Source organism: Molothrus aeneus, chromosome 2, assembly GCF_037042795.1.
Source record: "Molothrus aeneus isolate 106 chromosome 2, BPBGC_Maene_1.0, whole genome shotgun sequence".
NCBI lineage: Eukaryota > Metazoa > Chordata > Aves > Passeriformes > Icteridae > Molothrus > Molothrus aeneus.
Genome location: NC_089647.1, coordinates 3,857,190 through 3,873,800, shown reverse-complemented (window position 1 = coordinate 3,873,800; position 16,611 = coordinate 3,857,190). Strand labels below are relative to the sequence as shown.

At 37.8% G+C, this 16,611-nt stretch overlaps 1 protein-coding gene across 3 annotated transcripts in view; it reads right to left on the bottom strand.

Annotated features, from left to right (window-relative positions):
* The window catches only part of EPHA6 (EPH receptor A6), a 372,264-nt gene that overhangs the window by 281,074 nt on the left and 74,579 nt on the right, over positions 1–16,611 (bottom strand). For all 3 annotated transcript variants that reach the window (XM_066571876.1, XM_066571877.1, XM_066571878.1), the window contains exon 3: positions 6,443–7,106. In XM_066571876.1, coding sequence (XP_066427973.1) covers positions 6,443–7,106 — 664 coding nt within the window. The remainder of the gene's footprint in view (positions 1–6,442; positions 7,107–16,611) is intronic.

Here is a 16,611-nt window from a genome sequence, read left to right as displayed (position 1 = left end):
AGTGCTGAGGATATACTCAGTCATAAAAAACCCCCACCACACTTCTCTTCCAGCTGCAGGAAAAGCTCCTCAGCTGTAGGAAGATGCAAGCAGCCAATGCTGAAATTTTACATGCAGTAAATACAGCAGGCCAAGGGTTTCACTCAAGCAAAAGTCAGCCACATTTGATACATTTGATTGTTGAAACAGTCAAAGTAGATCATGTGTGAAGTGCAATGAACATCCTTCCAAGGCAAATTAATGTGAAATGTTTGAACTGAAGTTTTAGCTAATGACTTCCAGAAGAAGGGAGGAAAAAAAACCCCAAACATGGCAAGCAAGGAAGAGCTGCATTACCCAATAATGGAGGTCACAGTTTCTGATAGTGTCTGTAGGATGTGACACACATTTTGAAGACAAATCCTAGGACAGTGAGGGACACAGGACAATAACATGGAGTCAGTGCATTCCTTCTTCCCCTCCTGCCACACTACAGCATCCAAGCTGTCAGTCCTCCTGCTTTTTGGCAGCACAGGAGAAACTTCAAGTCAAAAAATAACAAACAGTTTTACAATGTACTTAGTCTATATACAGTTGAACAGATGTATAGACACATTTGTATTTATACTTTCTGTAAAAGTTAAACAGCTTGTTCCCATTAGTGCCACAATTTTTCCATGTGGCCATCACTGCTGCACTGCACTTCTTTCGGCAGAGTAAGAGCAAGTAACTAATTTACTGTGGGCTGCTGCTAATGCCAAATCATGCAGCTCTGTTACCAAGTCACACACAACAGCAAAATCAATCCCTGCGGTCCCTTGGACAATTTTTGTCTACTGTTTATCAAGGATAGCTGGTAGGATCAATATCCAGCAATATTCACTAACGCAAAACCTGAGGCAAGACACACTTGAGTTATCAGCAAGCTTTTGTTGCTGAAGTTTCATGTCCGTGTGTACAAACAGAAAATATTGAAGTTTTTCAGTTTCAAACTCACTATTTAACCTCAGCTGACTTCCTTGTTCTGCTATCAAAGCAGGTTTCTATTCAATGCACATTTCAGTATCAGAGTGAAAATCAGCAATTTCCAACAGTAATTCAGTTTGCAAACAATAAGTTTTCTATTTATGCATAATTTATTTAGGTGCAATTACAAAATCAAAGCTTCGATTTGAATTTTTAGAGTGAAATATTTTGGAAACCAGGTTGTAGTGACCAGGGTAAGGTTCCTTATTTGCTCAAAATAATGCAAGTATGACATGACAAGAATTTGCAAACAACTTTTGTTCATTTATTATCACTGGTGCTTCCTTACTATCTAAAATCAAATGTACAGGGCTTTTTTTGTCCTTTAAATCCTTACTTCTGAAGCAGCATCCCTTTTCAGCTGTTTTATCATAGTTTTTGTGTTTATCCAGCTGAACAATCTGCAGATGGCTATAGATTAAGTAAAAAAGGCTTGGTTGTGAGCTGCAACGTGAATTTATATGGAACTGAGATTTTTCTGGCAGTTAACTCAGGCAGTCATTGAAGACAGGTGCCTTCAGGTACTTATTTAATTCCTACAACTTTGTCACGCTAAAAAACCCCAAAACCAAAAAGACCCACCCCCTCAAAAATCAAAATCAGTAACTAACTTAAATACCCCCATTTTTAAGGCACTGAAAAGATGATGCAAAAAATGCTACAATTAAAATGTCCAAACAAATGAAAACACAACAAACTAACTGAAAACCAGAAACAGCCACCAAAACAACCGAAAAGTGTTGAAAGAAGGTGAAATTACTGAATCCAGCCAAGTCAGACCTCTCTAGATTAGTACCACTCACTAAAAATTCATCCTTTTGACAGTAAGTAATATCCCATCCATGCCACAGTTCACCATCCCTCATTTACCTCCTATTTCAGCCAGGCAACAATGTTAGTTTTAATTCAGACTAATTGCAAGCCTTAAGGACAAAATGGTTTTTGTTGCACAAGTGGAAAAAGTACAAATGGGAGATACAGCCTGAAATAGCTTGGAACATAAGCTGCCACTTAGAAATTAAAACCTGGATACGGGAACTTAAAAGTGCTGCCAGTACCATCTGCAATGTCCCCTCAGAACAGAGAGTAATTTAAATTTTTGTCCACTGTAAATATTCTTTTTTTCTAAGGTATACAGGCCTTGAGTTCAGAGTTTTTCCATATGCTAGCAGCTATATGTGGTTAAATGCATTCAGAGCTTTGAGCTCATTATCAATTACTTTTCCATACTCTAACCTACACATTTTTAATATGCACAACTTCTGGGTTCTTTCCCTGTCCTTGTTCTTGCATTGTACTAAAAACAACTATTTAGCAGTTCCACCTAAGAAGTCAATCTGGGATTGACAAATCACAATTCAACTTTATCCATACTCATAATTGAAAGAAAATTTGTGTTGAGTGTTCAGAGATGTGCAGCCTTACAAAGACCAAAAATGAGATTTTTCAGTGAAAAATATATTTCACCAATAATCACAAAGGTTTCAAGTACTACCATTGAAATGGTGACATCTAAAGCTCTGCAGACTCACAAATTACGTAAAATAGACCTCCACTGCCTAAGCACAGGAAAGAAGCATGAATTCCTTTCAGAGCAAAGTTAAAAATCTGTTATAAATTTCATTAAATATATGGCTGTTTACTTGAAAAAAAATAATGCAACTTTTAAAAATGGATCTGATAAGTCACAGAGACTTTTAAAAAAGACAACCAATTAAAAGAATTATTTAAATTATCTTTCTATGGTTTCCTTTAAAGATGCTTCCATCAGTGCCTGGTAAAGATCTGATCTCATGAGCAAATAAACACATGGAAGAACACCCAAAAGGAACCTTACACAATACTGTATCTCTGTATCTTGCAGTTCCAGAGTACTTTATTCCCTCCTTTTCCTGTTTTGATGCCAGCACACAGGTAACTAAAGCATAACTGTAACATGAACTGCTTGGTCTCTCAAAAAAAAAGCCACACTACAGGTATATACATACATATATACACATATATAAATATACATATATATGAGGAAGGGATTAGTTAACTGAAAAATTACAGTAATTTCCAGTTGGATCAGATGGAAAGGCTAAAGAACACAAAGATCAGCTGCCAAAGCAGAAATCTTAACACTGAAACATTACCACAAATTCAAGTGATGAATAATGGAAAGAACTGTTTGTTCAATTAAAAACTCCATGTGTTCAGGCATTAGTATCCCTAGGAAGTGTTGTTCAGTCAACTCAAGGTCAGAGAATTTGAATTTCATATTTTCATTTCTTACTCCATTTGTCTCAATTAAAATAAGCCAGGTGAGTCTGTCAGTGTCTGTTGTTTTACATTCTTAACACTTAGCATTCCTTCCAAATATACCCCACTTTGGAAGTGGTGGCTTCCTAAACATATTCCTCAAGAAGAATCAGTTTTTTATGGCTGGCAATACACACTTTTGCACTGTGTTTGGTTGGTTAAGACTAAAATAAAATCTGAAATTACCATAATAATTAGTATTTGCTATATATAATTGAATTTTTCTTTGCAATTAATTCCTAACCTTGAATAATGCAGATAATTTCTGGTAAATCATTAAAAAGTCAAACTTCTCTTAACAGTCATCCAATTATTTCTATATCATGCCCTAACAGAACTGAACCATTATGATTAAGTTTATAAAAGGTTCCTTGTCATGATTGTTTGCTCCTATGTGAAAAACCCTACCACAAAGTCCTGATATGACCTGTATATATTATACATTTGCTAAATTCAGCACAACTTGTATCTTGGGCTGACATTCAGAGAACACAGAGTATTGAACATGCCACTTTTAATTGTTGTTTACCAGAATCCTTAGCAGCATTTCCTCCTTCTAACCTGAAACTTGGGGCTGATTTAAATGAATTAGCAAAGCCAGCAGTTCATATCAGAGACATTTCTGATCTGCATTACCAAATTACTGGTTCTAATTTATTATGCCTAAAGATACAGAACATATGAGTGATGTTGCTATTTCAGGATTTTGAAGGCAAAATCTTGAAAAGTAGACTCAAATCAAAGACTGATTGTTTACATAGTAAACTTAGAAAAGATGGGTATATTCCAGATTATCCTATTAAAAAAAGTACAGAACAAACAAGTACCTGGGAATCTCTTGCAGTCAATGCCACTTTCCCCCCCACTGACTTCAGAAAAGGAAGTTAGTCCCAAATTACTGAAAAATTCCCTATTAATATGCCTCTGAACTAACTGTAGACATTTGGGTATACATTTAACAGGTAAGGATATTTTCAATCCAGTTAGGAATTCTTCTCAGACACTTTGGCTCTGAAATGATGCTTTTACAAGAAAATGCAATGGATAGGGAATACTGAGAGATCCACAGAGAGAGATGCATAAATCTGACATATATTGAAATAATTGAAATGTTGCCAGTTAGGAAAGTAGGTAAATGAGATTTAGGCAGCTGAAAATAACCTATGATTTTTAACAGCAGCAGTAAAACTGATCAAAGACTGGTTTTATTCCCATTCTTGCTGCTTTGCAAAATGATGAGCAATGACAATGGCAGAATATCTTCCCTTATGCCATTTAGTATTTTGTGAATAGAGTCTGTATCTCCACAAATATCAAAACAGAAATTTATTCTTTATATTCTCTGACAGATAAGCCATATTTGCCATGAACTGCTTATTCCCCACTGAGCCACAGGCTGAGGTACAAAAAGTTTGACACCATGTGCAAGTAGGAAAAATATATTAAAGTATCAACAAGTATTTCCCACCGCCCAATTATTTTCCAGAACAGACTTCAAAATGCAAAATTATTATTTTGTCTATTTTCATGCAGAAGAAAGAAATGGCTGAGTATGTCACAGATTATGCCTGCACAAAACACTGACAGAATGGTGCAATATACTTACAAGACTCAGATTTGCAACAACTCCAGCAGGGGAATGGGAGGGGCAAAAGGGCTTTGGGGGAAAGACCCAAAAGATGTGAAAATTTTATAAATATAGATCAGGTCTTATCAGGCTATGATAGAGTGGCTTCTACTCTTTTCCCACCTAGTTCCCAACTCCCTAGTTCTCTGAAAAGAAGCTCAATGTAAATTTTAAATATTTTCCCCTCAGAGTTTTTGTAATATTCAGGTATTTATTTTATTGAATGGGTGTTAAAGCTTTCTCAGGATTTACTAACAAGCAACAACTCTTTTAAACTCTTAATTTGTTATTCATGTCTCAGCCAAGAAGCAAAGTCTCAAAGTAGAATATTATGGCTGTCTGAAAGATGTCTATCAACACACACATCATGGTTCAGTTCACAACTCTCAACAGTCACACTGAAAAAATACCACTGTACCAATGCACTGCCAGCTGTCCAAACATGCATCTCCACCACCAGCTCTGGCACAAATGTGGGCACCCTGAACAGGAGGAACTCTTCTACTCATGGTTTACACACTGCAGAGTAACAACTACAGAAATTAAATTGTGCTCTTTAGTTATGAAAGCATCTCCTGCAGTTGGGCTTGCCTTGGGCATCTTATTCACAAAGCAATGCAAGACAAATGTATTCTGAAAAACTGTCAGAAAAAAAAGCATAAAAATTTAGATTCACTGTACAAGTTAAACGGACAACATCAACCTAGGAAAATTATTTCAAAATATGCGGAAGCTCTATTAGATTAGAATTTTCTAAAGCAGTAATTTGTAATTCTTGGGGTAACTAGGTAAGAATACCCAAAAACTCGTGGCTTTGGGTACTCCATTTCACTTTGAAGGTCCTGCTCAGCAGATCAGATGACCAACTGAATAAACCAGTGGAGTCAATGTACTGCAGAAAACATTTCTGGTAGATTTTGGCTGCTGCCTATATTGCTCATGTACAGATCTAGTGTATGACTCACTTGCATAATGGACAGGAATTCATTCAGCATTAAAGTTTCAGAGAAAATCCTTATCCCATTAAGAGAGAAACCTTTTGACCTTATGTACAAAATTATGCTGGCTTCCAATAATGGCACTGTCAACATTGTATCTTTGCAGTGAGTGTATTTTGATAATTAATGCCAGCAAGATCAAACAACAAAGAGAATTTCATTTTCTGATTACAGTGCATAGTGCTTTTAATGCTCTCTATTATCCAAGGTTGCTGTGCAGCTTGTCTAACACCATTCAATCTGAGAAATTCTTGAGCGAAATAGCAGAGTCATTTTTGTAAAGGATGGGTACAGACTCTCTCTCCCCCTTTTTGCTATAAAGCCAACATTGAACCACAGCAGACAGCCTCAGCAGCCACTGAGATATTCTTCACAACCATTACCACAGAAAAAACACCTTATTCTCAAGTAATTTTGAAACTATTATGGGACAGTGGAAGAGAACACAACAGCATATTACTTCTCTTAAAAATAAAAAAATAAAAATAAAAATCAAACAATGTTTTCTTACCATGACAGGAGCCCTCCAGCTCTTCATATCCCACACTGCAGATGCATCGTCCCAGAGGCACCAGCCAATCCCCATCTGCCCCACAATACAATTTTGGGGTGTCGCGTTCCTCAGCGCTCTTCACGCAGGAGCCCCGTACTTCCACCAGTGAGGAAGAATCCACCCTTGGAATGGTGTCAGGAAACATGGCCAAATTACGGACCGTGAAAGGGCATTTCTTGTAATAGACACGGACTGACACCAAAGCAATGCACGCTCCAATGTCCTGGAAAGCCAGATAAAATCCCTTCTTGTTGATGGGCCCAACTTCACGAACTTCCGTGTTGAGCTTGAGGATGCGGTCACCCAAATCCATCTGGGTGAAGCTCTCATCAGCAGCTATGGTATCAATTTTGGTGTACTGGTTTGGCTTGAATTTTACTCCATGGGGCTCATCTGACTCCATGTAGTAGAGATTGAACGTTTCCTTGCAGGTCCCCAGCACCCAGGGAATGCTGTTGCAGTCCCTCAGGGTGAACTTCATCTCCACGTAGATTTTCTGCGCGGCGTCGCGCGAGACCCAGTTGGTTTGCAGCCAGTTGTTCTGGTTGGGCTCCATCACATTGCACACCTGGTAAGTGTGGATGGGACGGTTGTGTTCATCCATTTCAGTTATGGCATCCCACTGAAAAGAAAATAAAAGTGTTTGAAAAACAGGAAAAATAGGTGGCTGAATTATTAATAATTACTTCAAGTTTAGTGGAAAGTCAGTAGTTAAAAGAAAATAACTACAGAACACGACACAAGTTTGATTTCAGAAACTCCACGTAAGTTTCTATTAATAAAAACATAAAAACAGAGTGGTGCCTAGCAGAGAAGGACATAAAGGCCATGTTTATATTTTTATGTTTATCTCCAAATACTTTATATCAAAGGCTCACCAAATGCTTAACTCATTATATAACCTGCTACTTCAAAAGATTACCAGCATCCCAAAAATAGCTTCAATATAACTGAATCAACTTTCTACTGAGCAGTCTTGATATCAATATACCACTAGAGATATTTTTTTTTTCTCAAAACACAGAACTATTTATAGTTCTCTACCCAAAAATACTGTATCCCATCAGAAGTTTTAGCTTAGCTTTTAGGGGTAGAAGCAGCAGGAAAAAAAAAAATCTCAAAATAAGAACCAAAACCAACCAACATTAAAGGCACATTAAAAGAAAGATGAGGCGCTCCAGAGAAGTCTCAAAAAGAAAAATGAACTATAAAACCACCAAACATCTCCAGCACACCAAACAGAATTAAGAAGTAGTCATCTGTTTTAACAAAACAATGTTGTTTTTAAAATAGAAAAGATCTTTCCAAACTGGCATAGGCCAGCTTAATTCAAAAGCCTCAATATGATACTTCTCTTAAAATTATTAAGGAAGAAAAAAATATCCAAAATACCCTCCTCTTACCAGGGGATTCTCCTCAGAAATATTTATATATTCACTCTGAATCAATATCTCAATTTGAACTAAGAAATTAAAGCCCTAAAGTTAGCTGTTAACCATGCAGTTAATAGTATAAACCTGTCACTTCTGTAGGAAAGTAAAGGCTCAGCACTTCGATAAGTGGTTTCAAAGAATAAAACAAAACGGATTGATCAAACATGGACAGGGCTTTAGTCCATTCAAAGCAGATCTCTCATGCTTTGTGCCTGTGCCTTTCCACTGTGCTCCCAGAGAGCCTGTTAAGATCTCCTATTTCAGAGAAATTTACCTTTGGGCAAGAAAAATGTTTAAAATCCGCAAAATTTTTTAATAGAGCCAGTAGTCTAAACATCATACGTATAAAATACTTGGAAAAAGGTTAACATGAAACATCTCAACCCAGCCATTGCACTGGGCCATGCTGGGTAATGTATGGTTATAAATACAGAACGTGCTCTTATGTACCAGTCCTAGATACTGAGTGGAAACAAGGTGACTTCGACCACCCCAAAATGTCACTTTCAGTGACTGAAAAGTCTGACAGAACTCAGTCTGTGATAGTGGACATAGTCTCCCTGCATGAAATACAATCTGCTTTTAATTTTACCTGAGAGTTGCATTTCTCATCTGATAAAAACAGTCAGGAAAGGCAGCAATTGAATTTCATGCAGTCAACAAAAAAACAAACAATTTACCAAACACAGACTGGTTTTCTTTTGGGTGCATTTCATATTATAGTTCCAATTTAATCAAATCTTAAGTTGTGCAAAACTTCAAAACCAAATGAACAGAAGCATCTCACTGGTGATGTTTGCACAGGAATGAGGTGGCACAAAAATCCCTGACCTGACACTCACAAAAGCTGGCAGGAGTTGTCTGGTTTCGACAAGCTGACAGTTCAGACTTCCTTCAAACTTCACCCATCCCAATGTGCTGCTCTACCTTCAAAACCTTTTGATTACAATCCTTTCAAATGAGGAAAACCTTTGCTAATACTGATGGGAAGCAGCAGCAGCATAAAGCAAATTCTTACATCTGGAGTTGCAGGACTTAGGGAAAAGAATGTTATAAAAGCATGATTTGGAGGAAAGACTTCAAAATTCTAGTTGAGAAATGGAATAAAAACCAGCATGGCTACGTCCTTACATTTTTACATGCAGCATAAAGGAGGAGTAAATCACTCAAATAGAAGATCATTCAATTTGATTATTGAGGGAGAGAAGAATCCAAGATTAGTCATCACATCTAAGTACAAAATATGAGATTAGGCTACAAGCCATGCTGGGATTTTAGTTAAAGTCTCGGCTGTTTCTATACATCTACAAACTACTTCACAACCTCTCATTTTTAAATTTCACTAATATCCAACAGCCCCACAGAGAACACTATTAAGAGAAAATAATGTAACTTTAAGCTGGTATAAGCTATATAACACTGAAAACTAGCTTCATGGATCCCAAAATTTTTTATTCTATTTTAAAACAGGACACTGGATATTTTAAAGAAATCAGCAAGAACCTTTTAGTACACATCACTACTGAAAGCTGTTCCAATTAATAAGGGTAGATATATCAAGCAGTTGAAAATATCTACTTCCTAATGAGCTGATACCAAGGTAAACTTCACATATAGTGAAAGACACCTCTCCCACAAACTGTCACACTGATTGATGGATTAATATTGGGTTCTTAATCTCAGATAACAGCTATTGAGGCACCGAGCCCAGCAGCAGTTTGGTAACCTGGGATGGCAATTTTAGAATCCTGCACACCTCAAGATTCTTTATTGATATTTTTCATCGTTTTAAGAAAAAAGAGGGGACATGGGCATAAGCAATCAATGTCCTCACTCACCAGTTTATGGAAGAAAACATCTGCTCTTACAAATGCAGCAAAATTTGTATTCTAAGCAAGAAATCCTTATCATTTTATTCTAAGGATAATTCTCTAAAAATGAAGGTTTCTGCACCTGCACATACCTAACCAGTGTATCTGAGCTCACCCCAGAATAAGAGAAGGTTGTGGCTGACTTAACATGAACACATCTGGGTATTAGGCACACAATGGCACCCCTGGGTAAAATATTCTACACAAACCACTTGTTGAGCAAAACACACAAGGATAAGCAGTGGCTTTCCATGCAGAGAACTGAAGGAAGAAGTAGTGAAAGAAGTCTGAAAATAATATTAGGTAGGAAACTGGGGAGCAAAACCTGTTGACTTGAGCTGTACTGCATTTTACTTTCTGCTAAGAAGATACAACTGTTAAGGCAAATCCTCAGTGGTGATAAGTTTTATTCTTACCTGGCAGCAAGAGGAAGGTTTCTATTCTAAACTGAGGAACAAATATATAAGGTTCATGCTAGAGAGATCTGGTTTACTCTCTTGGCTTCAGCAAGTGAGGTAATTTCAGAAATGGAATTGTCAACTATTTCTTACACGCAAACATAGGCTGACATTTGAAAATTCAGTGAACCTGAACTTTAGAAATGCAATTTTCTGACATCTATATCCCTCATTGCCCACAAACATCCACTTGAGAGAGCTCAGGTCACAGTTAAAAAGTCCATCCTAACAAAGGGATGGACTGTTTTTGTTGTACAGAACTGCTACTACCCTGAAAAAGAGTCTGATGAAAGTTGCAAATGTGTTCATGTAACTCATGTACCCCATAAGAGTTAAATAAGCATTTTCTGACTTACCACATCCAATGAGGACAAAAAGAATGCATATAGTGTTTTCTCTAAATTGGTCTCTTTTTTTACCCCACTAAGTGGTTTACTACTTTTTTAGGTCATCCCAGATCTCAGCTGGGAGTCACCTAATGAAATCTACACATGTAGAACACTCAGTTGTTCACTCCTGACAATCTTATACATTCCCATTTCCATGGAAACAAGCAGAACAGTAAAAATAAAGAGAGTTTTAAAGGTTTTCTAAAATTCCCTTATACTAATCTCCAGTGAGATGATCTTCATAAAAATGAGATCAGAAAGGTCCAAATGAGGAAACACCAGAGGAGGACTTGCACTTGGCATGCAGCTGCCATCTAACAATGCACATTTACACATCGCACTGCTGTACTAACATTCAGGCAAAACCAGCTACACACTACATCACAGAACTGAAGAAAAAAATTCATCTCAAAGTAATGTGCTTAGGAAATGAACATTTTAAGGGCATAGTTGGCATTTATGATGACATTGAAAACAGCAAGACTAAAGAATATTTAAAAGAGCTACAGAATTGCTCTAAGTTAAAGGTATCAAGGTAATATTTTCCCCCTTTCCCACTAACTCATTTTTCTTTGGCTTTACTTTTCCCAAGATCTAAAACTTTGTATGCGAAAGCATGTGCTCAGACCCCCAAAGATGAGTGAAAAAAAGGAACTTCCAAAATATGTCTATTTGAAAAAAAAAAACAGACAAAACTCCTCAGCTATTTGCATCTGTCTTGGCAAGTACAGGTTGATGTAGCTGGCAAAATAGAACAGCAACTGAACTACTTATGTTCTTACATTTAAAGTTGAGGTGGTTTAAAGTTGTTTAGGGAATGAACAGTGATATGTAGCACAATTTTATTAGCTCTGTAGAACTAAAATGACAATCACAATGCAGGATTAGAGGAAATTGTGACATCTATTTTCTATTAATCCACAGAATATGAGAGTAAGAGGGCAACCCCCCAAAAATCTGTGGAAGTAAACATGATTAAAAGAAAATAAAATCAGAATTGAATAAATAAAGAATAGTTAGGGCAATATAAACAAGAGAACACAGGAGAGAAAGTTGTTAATGCACTCAAAATAGAAGTCCAAAAGTGAGTTGCTTTTCTGTTATTTACATGAAGTACTGAACAAATGAGAGATGAGCTGCTCCAGGTGATCCAACTCTGCTCTGAAAACTCTTCTGGTTCATATAAATGTTTGCTACAGGCAAGCAAGACCTGGATTTGGTGAGATTTGGGAGATGAACCCTGGAATTCAAGTGAGACCAACTGCAGATACATGAAACAATTGACTTTCACTTGGGGATTAGCCAGCATAGGACTTCAGGATCAGCAGGCAAAATACGACAGCCCTGCTCCAGCCTTGGAGAGTGAATCAGGACTGTTCCAGAAGGAAAGGGCATCAGAGGTCTTGAACAAAGACTTTTGTGTATTTACTAGAAAAGATCAAGATGATAAGAAATGTATTTACATCTCAAAATACCTACTCTGATGTAGGACTCAGGCTAGTGAGGCAATCCATTTATTTGACTGACCAGAATTTAGACAGGAGCATGATAATGCACCAATGAAAAAGTTACACATAGAATGATGATGTTCATACTGTCTGGGCAGGGCAGAGAAAATATAAAACAGAAGGCAGAGAGAATAATACATAATTCCTTCCATAACAGATAATGAAAAATTACATTCAGAAAAGATATGTACAGAAAAATGGGAAGAAAACCCAAAAGAATTCACACACATATGCATACACGAAGGTTGTTTATTATAAACTGAAATACCATTAAAACCAGCCACTACTATATAAAATACTTCCCCTCCCAGCACTCTGGAACAAGACCATTGTTTCCCTGAATGCTTTATTGACTATAAAAGACTCAATGACTTGCACCAAGGATCTGCAAGGATGGTGTGCAATGCTTTTGAAATGAGACACCAGTAAAACCTCAGCAGGTGGTGAGAGGTGCCACAAATCAGTTGTGAAAAGTGCTGCTGATCACCTTTCCAGGGGAATCTCATCCCTTTGTAATGCAACACTACCAATGTATTCAGAATTGAATGGAAAGTGAGAGAACAAAGTCTACACATTTTCAAGATACTACAACTCATAATGCTCAACCCTGCTGTGTGCCCTTCAAAAATCTGGCAGTGCACTGTCCCTGGGACCTGTGATATAGAGACCTTCCCTGCTGGCCTCTGGCTTACAAAAGAAATAATAATAAAAAATACATAACCCAGTGGTTTTACAGGTATCTTTCACTAGAATAGAGCTGGGTCTGGCTAATCACAATAGTTGTGTGCTACATTTAGCTGCCAGCAGCTGCAGAGTCTGCTGTGATAAAACACAGAATAATGCTGATGCTGGCACAGCAAGGGGAACAAGAGCCCAGCCACCTTCACTTGGCTGATTGAGATTTATGGGATTAACCAGGAATACCTGAAGAATATGACAGCTCTAAACATCAACACACACATGTTGAAACACAGGGGTCTACTGTGGAATAATAGATGTGTGGATGAAAGGATCAAGTTTGGTCACTCAATAGAACCACAGACTGGCTTGGGTTGAAAGGGACTTAAAAGACCACCCATGGGCAGGGACTCCTACTATGCCAGGTTGCAGCCCCCACAACTTCTCTGGGCAACCTGTTCTGGTTCCTAAACACCTTCACAGGAAATAACTTCCTCCTAATACCTAACCTATAGCTGCCCTCTTTCCATTTAAAGCCATTCTCCCCTGTCCTATCACTACATTATTAAATATAGCAGTAAATTAGTAAATATGATTAGTAAATGAGATGTATCACGACTTAAAATACATTAGTGTTTAATGCTTATACTTCCTTTTAATGGGAATAAGACCAAGAAGGACTGAGAAATAAATTATAACTACAAAGTAACTAAATGATACTGTAGGTACAATCCAATCAAGCTCCATCAAGTATTAGCTGTTTAATAGCAGAAAATTTCTTTGCTGCTGTGTTGCTTTATTTCCTAAATATGGGGAGCTGCAGCAATCCTGGCTCTGCCTCTCCCAGCACCTTGTACACTTGGAGTAACTGGAGCAGAATGCTACAACACTGCTCAGTGAAGCCACTGGGTACTTTGGTAATGCTGCACAATAACTGTCTGCATCCGCTATGTGGCCTGGGGGACCTTGCTGGATCTCCAAAATAGCACAGATAATGTTGTGGTAAATGTTTGTGTGTCCTCAGGTATTTAGAAACACAAAAAAAAACAGTGTGGAGGAAGCTTTAAGGAAAAAAAACCCAAATAACAAACCTCGAGCAAGTGCTACATTTCTAGTTTAGAAATTTCTACTAACTCGGAGTTTGCCTGTTAATGTTATTCAGGTGTTTGTGAGCAGCCCTGGGCTGTCACATCACCACTGCACTGGCTCTGATTCACTGAGCCCCTTGGTAGCCAAGCTGGGCCATAAACTCCCCTCCTGGCAGACCTGCACTTTCCACGAACTTTAATTGGGCTGGCCTGCTGGGAAGCCAGAACAACTTTAGGGCAGGCAGAGATACTTGGTAGATTTCCTCAGCCCTCAGTTTGAGAGCTGACCTTGTCTGCCCCATGATATAATGCACATACTGAGTCAAATGACTGCTTTCACCACTTAAACTCCTCAGAAACTGTGCATTGCATCACATCACAAATCTCACTTGAATGCACAAATTTCCAAATATCAGTTCTGTTTTACTTGCTTTCCCCTGCCTTGAATCTACGATTCTGATATTTGAAATTCTCCTTCAGCAGCAGGAAGATTTTTTTGCCTTAACCATTCCAAGCAGTGGAGTTTTAGTGAATAGCACAGAATCCCCAGCACACCAGTGGTCCTGGCTATGTGCACCCACAATGAGGGCTATGACTCAGAGCTTCCCATTTTCATTTCCTGACTAGTCACTCTGGGAAAATAAGCATTTCAATACCACTGATGGCAGAAATTGTATAAATACCTTTTCAAGCTCCAGGTTTTCCCACTGAAAAGCAGTGGATCTCAGAGGGTTTTGTTTTTATGTGGGCATTGGCATACTTAAATTCCTGCAACTAGCAAGCAATGAGGTTAATATGGATGAACTGAAACCCAGAAGAATATCTGTCCACTTCTTCCATCTCTCCCCAGTTTTTTCTAAAGTCTACTTTCTTTTAAATTAAGAAAAAAAAATCCTGCCTTTTCTACTTCTTACTGAGTTAGTACTAGTCCATTAGTGATTCTAATTGAAATTATACAAATGGACACAATTAAAAATAATAATTACACAAAGCAGCTATGTAAGGCTTTTTAAAAATAATAATTACACAAAGCAGCTATGTAAGGCTTTTCATCTGTGGACTGCTTTATAAACACAAAGGCATTAATTCAGCCTAAAGACATAAAACTAAAGAAGCAAAACTAAAGGTATTAAGAGGAAGGTGAAGCGACAGATCAGTGATTTTTACCAGCATGCTGTGTGTCAGAGCTGTATCAGTGTGGATGCCCTGATCTGACACTACCCACAGGAGCTGAACTGATGACACTGCAAAGCTCCCCTGCAGCACAGCTCTTCCTTTGGGCATTTACTAATGGGCTCCTTCAGAACCACTCTCCATTCCCCTCCAGCTGTTGTGCTGCCTGGTAAAATGGAGCCCATTCCTGTGGCACACATCTGGCTGGAATACCTGTGACCCAACTGCTGCCGGAAAACTGAACACTTGCATCTCTCATAAATCACCTCCAGCCTCCCACCATCATCCTAACAAGCATTATCACTACAAATAACAAATTCATGACTTCTTTTTTCTCAAGCTACTTATCCCTTCCAGGCAGAGGATCAAAAGGGGGAAAACTAAGATTAGAGCTATGTGACTAATTAAAGGCACAAACTTATATTTATTGGCTTGCAAGGGATCATGTTGATATACTCCAGTGAAAGCCAAAAGCATTATTATATCCTGCCATTTAACTGAGCCTAAAACCTCTGGAAATAAAATCTGAGAGGTGAACAGAAGAACCAATTATTACAAGTGGAGCAAACTGCATAACATCATCAGTAGCAGCTCAGTTTATTTGTATGTAAATTCATAGGCTTGTGTATTTCAGCTACATGCATTACAACCTTACTCACTTACTAGGTTAAACAGAGCCATGCCAAAAAACTCTAAGGAATAATTTCTATTACAGGTTGCAAACATCCTTAAAGTGTCCAAAATGTGCTGAGAAATTAATACATAAAAATGAGAAGCCTACAGTACTTTTAAAAGAAAAAAAAGCTATCTATATTAACCTTATCTATAGTCTGTGAACTCCAAGACAGGAACAGAGGAAAAAACAAAAGGGAAGAAAAAGGAAAATAAAACAATTACCAGTGTTTTTCAGTATATCAAGTTGTTGATCCTTCTTATGTAATCACTTATTTACTGAGCACTTGTAAAGCAGCACTGCCTCCTCAGGGAGCTCAGGCTCAGTCAAACTTGTTAAAATGCCCTGGAAGAAAATAACTTGCTACCCTTCCCCAGTGCTCCTTCCTTTCCTCCCATTTCTGAGTGCACAAATGGAGGGAGCATCAAGCTCTTAATTATCCTATGCTATAAATAAGCTGGCATTAAACCCACTCCATTCACTACAGTCGAGGAGTGCATCATCAAAACAAACTCTCAGACATCTCATTTCTACATGGTCCTGTGTGTGAAAAGAAGAGATGTGAACTATAATAATAACAACTCCCATCCTCTTTCAACCTCTGTTATCTCATTACTCATATTTTCAGCTACATGAAAAGTAATTTTGTCAATCAAATTCTGGCAGAGCTAATGGGAGAAAGGAGAAAATTTCATTTGACTGTATTTCAGTTTAGTTGGTAGGCAGGCCAGGATATCTTATGTAGGTTTGTAATCCCTTTAGGTTCACCCAAATTAGAAAACAGCTAAAAGGTATTTAACAAAGAACTTCTTATGACAAGACATGGAGAGCTTCAGTAAGTACATTTATTTCACAG